Source organism: Panicum virgatum, chromosome 2K (genome assembly GCF_016808335.1).
Source record: "Panicum virgatum strain AP13 chromosome 2K, P.virgatum_v5, whole genome shotgun sequence".
In the NCBI taxonomy this organism is placed as follows: domain Eukaryota; kingdom Viridiplantae; phylum Streptophyta; class Magnoliopsida; order Poales; family Poaceae; genus Panicum; species Panicum virgatum.
In genome coordinates this window covers 42,231,711-42,237,584 of record NC_053137.1, presented here as the reverse complement: position 1 = coordinate 42,237,584, position 5,874 = coordinate 42,231,711, and the positions used below count along the sequence as shown (strand labels likewise).

The window sequence follows — 5,874 nt, the reverse complement described above, 5'->3', positions numbered from 1 at the left end:
GCCATGATCATCTTAATTATCTAATTTCTTTTGCTCACTACTCTGAGTATTATATATTCTTTTTTTTGTGAAAGGACTGAGTAGTGTATATTCCCCTCCAGTTTCACAATACACTACCGGATACAGGCCGTTTGCCGTGTGCCAGGGGCACACGGCAAAGGCTATTTTCCCCACGGCAAAATGTTTGCCGTGTGTTGCTCACGACAAACTACACACGGCAAACAAACGTCGGCAAAGGGCACCTTTGCCGAGTGTTTTTCTTCGCGCACTCGGCAAAAGTTTTGCCGTGTTTTAAAACTAGCACTCGACAAACATTTTCCGAAAACAAAAAAAACCGTCGGCCCCACCAGTCCGCTGCCGCATGCCGGCACCAGCTCGTCGCCGCCGTCGGAGCGGCCACTGCGCTGCCGCCGGGGCCCTCGGCCGGTCGCGCGGGCGAGCTCCGCCGCCGGGGGTGCCGCTGCCGCGCCGGCACGGGGCATCCCGCCGCTGCCGCACACCCGCTGCCCAGCGCCGTCGCCGCCCCCCGGCCACTGGCCAGCGCCGCTGCTGCCACCCGCTGGCCGTCGCTGCCGCCGCCATCCGCCCGCTGTCGCTGCTGCCGCCATCCGCCCGCTGAGCTCGAGCTCCTGCTGGCTGCGGCTGGCCATGACACCGAGGCAGAGCTGAGCTGGAGCCGCCGCCGCCGGATCTGAGTTGCGCCGCCACTGGCCGCACTGGATCTGAGCTGCGTCATCGCAAACCGCGCTGGAGCTCCTGCTGGCCGAGGGGGGAGGAGAGGAGTCGCGAGAGGGAGGTGGAGGAAGAGGAGAGGGCGCCGGCTGCCAGGGAGAGAGGACAGCACAGGGAGAGGGAGGGGAGGGGGCAGCACCGGGCGAGGGAGGGAGGGGATGGGGGCGTCGTCGGGACAGGGAGGGGAGGGGGCGGCGCCGGGCGAGGGAGGGAGGGGAGGGGGCGGCGTCGGGAGAGTCGAGGCGGAGGAGACTTTATGAAGGAGGGGGGTGCGGCGGCTGTTTGCCGTGTGCCCCAGATCTGGGCACACGGCAAAGGTTTTTTGCCGTGTGTCCAGATCTGGGGCACACGGCAAACCTCCTTTTTACCGTGTGTTTGTTTTTTTACCGTGTATTTTGTACTTTGGCACACGGTAAATGTTGTGTTTGCCGTGTGTCTAGTATTTGCCGTGTGTTTTTTGGTAGACACATGGCAAACAGTGTGTTTGCCGTGTGCCCGAAATGTTGCACACGGCAAACAAATGTTTTCCGGTAGTGATACTTGCATTTCAGATAAGGATTCCACATCAAACTTCTAAAACTTTGAGTACTAATATATAACTTCTAAATTACTTATGAGAAAAACGCAATCACGTTTGTGTAGTAGTGTTGCCTAGAATATGCTGGCTGCTGCAACTGCACAACAAACTTAGTCGTCCACTTGCTATATGTGTGCATGCCGTCTGCCTGGGAACGTAACTACCAAAATTATGATCGGCGACGAGGCTCATTATCATCTGATGAGACGAGCTTACTCCTTATTAATCCCTGCTGCTGCATACTATATTGTTCCAGTAGCTTGGTGCGTGTGTTGTTGTGTTTTGTGAGTTGTGACCATATATATATATATATATATATATATATATATATATATATATACATATATATGCATGTATGTGTTTCGCTTCTTGACATCATCAACACCGGTCCTACTTGCTGTTGAGACGCGTTCGATACGTCATGTGTATATATATGCAGCTATATAGTGCTAGCTAAGCTAAGCCGTCACTATCATCTAAAAATGCCTATTCAGGTGATGAAAACGACATTGCTCAAGTTAGGCGACGACTAGGCTGCGTACGTTGGCTCTGTTGCATTTGCATGCATTATATTGCCGTCTGTGTACCAACTTCTCTTCATCACTTTGTTGCTATATTTCTATAGTATAAGCGCGTATTTAAAGGCTAGCTAGTGTCCCGCGAACTCAACGTAAAATCGTTGGATTATCGTTGGTTTTGGAACGTACTATACTCCACTCCACCAAGCATGGAGCTAGCTGCACGATGTACGAGGGGGCACGGCCGGTGCATCGCGCGCGCACTGCTGTGCTGCGTGCCCGGCCGCATGCGAACGACTACTCTGGCGGGAGGGAGAGCGGAGAGGAGAAGCGGCGGGCGTGGCAGGGGTGCGACGCGGCAGGCGAGGGGGGCCAGCGCAGCCGGGCGCGTGGCCGGGGCGGCCGCCACGTCGCGCGCGTGGGGGCCACGTGTTGCGGCGCGGGGCCCGGGGGCCCGGACGATGTGGCGGCCGCGGCCGCGGGCGCCGGGCGCGTGCGAGGTGTCCCCCGCGGCGTGCGTGGCGCGTGCATGCTCCCCTCCCCTGCATGGCCCCGCGCGCCTCCCACGTACGCACGCGCGGCCCTGCACCTGCAGGCCGCCCTCCTCCGGTTTCGCAGGCCATGCGCGGGCGCGCGCGACTGAAACAACAGAGAGCGAGAGCGTGACATCGCCGCAGTTGGGGTCTCCCCAGGCCAGGTCTTATTTAAGAGTGGCCGCCACCGTGCCTTCTCCCTCGTACTCCCACCGATCTCCCTCCAACCTTTTCCTTCTCTTCTTCGTCTCTGTCTCTCGGACCCCCCCCCCTTCTCCCTATCTCTCTGAGGCTCAGCTAGCGAGGACGAACACAGCTATAATAGCTAGCGTGCTGCTGGCTGCTGCAGCCTCGAACGAACAAGAGCTTCTCGATCGTGGGTAAGCACTAGATCGATCGAGCAGTGCACCCCCACTGCTTCTGCCAAGTAATAGCGTACAATCCTTGTTAAATCACCAACCGTACGTGCAAACACCTGCCCGATCGAGACGTGCGTAGCTGATGGTGCCATGACGCAAAATATCTTCGTGCGTGCGTGCGTGTGTGCATGGCACTTCTTCGTCTAGTAGAGCAGGCGATGCCTGCGCTCGTTTGTTATTTAGTCGTCGAGACGTGTGCCTGTTCTAACGTGTGGCCTGCATGTTCCCCCTGTTTCGAGCAGCATTGCCAGCCCCGGAGATGGCGTCTCGGGAGGGAGGAGGAGGCGCGGCGGCGGCGGCGGCGGGGCGGCCGGCGCTGCGGGTGGGGCGGGCGCGGGAGTACCGGACGGGCATGGACACGGAGCTGCTGTCCGTCGACGGCGGCGGCGCGGCGGCGCCGGTCAACCTCTTCGTGCTCTGCGGTGACCGCTTCGAGGCCGCGCAGCTCTTCCGGTCGGGGCCCCTCTCCCTGCGCATGCTCCGCGTCGAGGGCCACCCCGTGTCCATGGCCTCCTGCACCGTCGCCGACCACCAGTGGATGCTCGCGCGCGACGCGCTCGTGGCGCGGGTCGGCGCGCGCGCCTTCGTCTTCGAGCTCCCCGGCTTCTTCTACGCCGTCGTCGTGCCGCCCGCCGCCGACCGCAAGTGCGCCACCATGGCCGACATCTTCTCGCGCTTCTGCTCCTACCACGACCTCACCAGGCCGGACGGTGCGATCGACGACGACGAAGCTGGCGAGATCGACCAGAACCCGTGGGCCCGCGCCCACGCCCGGATACAGCAGCGCATCAGGAGCCACCACGCCTCGCCGCCCGGAGGACACGCCGCCGCCGACGCGCCGCCTCCCGACCGCGCCAGGCAGATGGAGCGCGCCGTCCGCACGTCCGCGGTCGTCAAGCTTCTCACCCGCTCCCTCCTCGCCGGGGTGCTCCAGCCCGCCCGCCACCTCACTATCGCCGTGGGCGGCAATGCCGGCGCGGCGCTGCCGAGCAAGTCGGTCGTGTCCGACCTCCTCGATGCCATCGAGACGAACCGGGCCGCGCCCCGCCGCGACACGCGCCGCGGGCCCGGCGGCGGCCTGGTCGGGTGGTGGAGCCTCAACGTGGAGGGCATAATGCTGCTGCTCAGGGTCGTCCAGGCAGTCCGGGGGAGGAAGCATCTGGCGGCGCCGGCGCCGGCGGCGGGGGAGAAGAGGCCGCGCGATGAGGGATCCGGCCGCGACGGCATGAGGGGCGGGGTCATTGGCGGCGGCGGCGGCGGCGTTCGGCGGCGGGTCGGCGCGGCGCTGGTGCGGCGGAAGGCCGAGGAAGCTGGGTACCGTTGGCGCCTGCGGGAGCTCTTGACGTCTACGTGTCGGTCGTTCCCGAAGGGGAACCGAGATTAATTAGCAAGACAAATAGTAATTAGCCAGGTTGGTTTATTAGGATAATTACTTAATTAGAGACCGGTTTGACTTGTTAATCTGCTGTCTTTGTTTGCATCAATCTATACCTATTTCTAAAGCACGGAAGCAATCATTCATACGTTCTGCGGTTCGTCCGTCTCGTGGTTCTGCCCTTAGTTCGTCCGTTCCCGTGGGCACCGCGATTGGATCCCGCGCACCATAAGGCAAATCGAGCCAGATTCGAACACTGCCCCCGTGAATATAAAACGAGGCGACGCTTCCCTGCCTAGCCTTATTGAATCACCATCGCTGCCCATAGGAATCGCTGCCATCAATCGATGCTCTCTCCTTTAAGAAGTCGCTGCCCATAGGAATCGCTGCCATCAATCGATGCTCTCTCCTTTAAGAAGTCGACGCTACCTTATTGAATCACCATCGCTGCCCATAGGAATCGCTGCCATCAATCGATGCTCTCTCCTTTAAGAAGTCGACGCTAAGCGCTAATTGAGGTGACGAAGCTTCCCATCCAGCTCCATCTTCTCTCTCGCTCTGCTTCCACACGGCACAGACCAGCAATGAGCTCATCGCAACCGACAAACAGTTTGATGCTGTCGGTGAGTGAGGAACTGAGGATGCCGTCTTCGTGGAGGGATCAAGGTTTCAGGCTTTCAACTGTACTCACCAGGGCAGTTGGCTAGAGAGGCGCCTCCTACTCCGGAATCCGGATCATGTCAAATAAAAAATGAGCTAACCAGCCTCCTCTGCGTCATCATCTATTCATTTGCTCATCAATCGCTACTCGCAAGCACCACCACGATCTTTGCCGTTGTCATGCCGTGTCACTCCATGCCTAGATCCACGTGTCCACTATCATGCCGTGTCACTCCATGCCTAGATCCACGTGTGGGCTGCAAAGCTGTGCGAGCTACCGAGCGCCACGCCATGCCCCTCGTTGCCATGTCGTTTTCCTCTGCTACATGTGCCTCTTCACATTGTCCGCTAGAAAAAAGGAGACCAAAGAGAAAGGAAAGATCCAGATATGAGAGAAATCACACACGGGAGAAGCCTGTCAGAGTAATAGGAGAGATTTTTCCATTGGCATTTTTTATAGCCCCAGCCTTTCCCAAAGATATTTTTCACAAAAGGTCCTTTCAGTAAGCAATAAGGATGTGAAATAAAATACAAAGTTACAATGCAGTCATTCTGATAGGGTTATACTCTACACACAATTTACTTCAAAAAAAAATATACAATGTATCTTTCTGAAAAAAAGCTCAAAATAGCACACAAAGATTAAATTTGTGATTGATCCATGCATATTTTTATATGTGCTTGGTTTAATCTAAAAGTCCTGCCAATAAGATAGTTTCTTATTTGTATTTTTCATCCATCGATTCACATATTGGGTCCCTATATGAAATTTCCAAATAACTTTGCAACATGAATCTATTCACACTTTTGTGGTGCATCCTTGGGTATCTCATTTCATTATCACATCTAAATTTGAACTAGAACTGACACATATTTCTTGCAGATGACTTCTTCGAACGGATACGAGAAACACACTCAAATGAATGACCAAAGCACCACCATCAACACAAGTAATATTAGTCAATTATCTTCTACAAATGTTTATTCCACCTCATATTGCAACTAAAAATGAATAATACTATTTTCCAGATGACGACAACATTAGCAATGATAGTGGGCC

General features: G+C 56.6%; 1 protein-coding gene across 1 annotated transcript; it reads left to right on the top strand.

The window, feature by feature from the left end:
* Positions 1 to 2,575: 2,575 nt before the first annotated feature.
* Positions 2,576 to 4,302, top strand: LOC120677880. The gene is made up of 2 exons (XM_039959078.1): positions 2,576 to 2,740; positions 3,022 to 4,302. Exon 2 carries the CDS (start codon positions 3,039 to 3,041, stop codon positions 4,161 to 4,163), a length of 1,125 nt encoding a protein of 374 aa, XP_039815012.1. The 5' UTR covers positions 2,576 to 2,740; positions 3,022 to 3,038; the 3' UTR covers positions 4,164 to 4,302.
* The last annotated feature ends 1,572 nt before the right edge of the window (positions 4,303 to 5,874 follow it).

Excerpts from the sequence above, each read along its gene's own strand:
- LOC120677880 (XM_039959078.1), top strand. The coding sequence starts at position 3,039 with ATGGCGTCTCGGGAGGGAGGAGGAGGCGCGGCGGCGGCGGCGGCGGGG.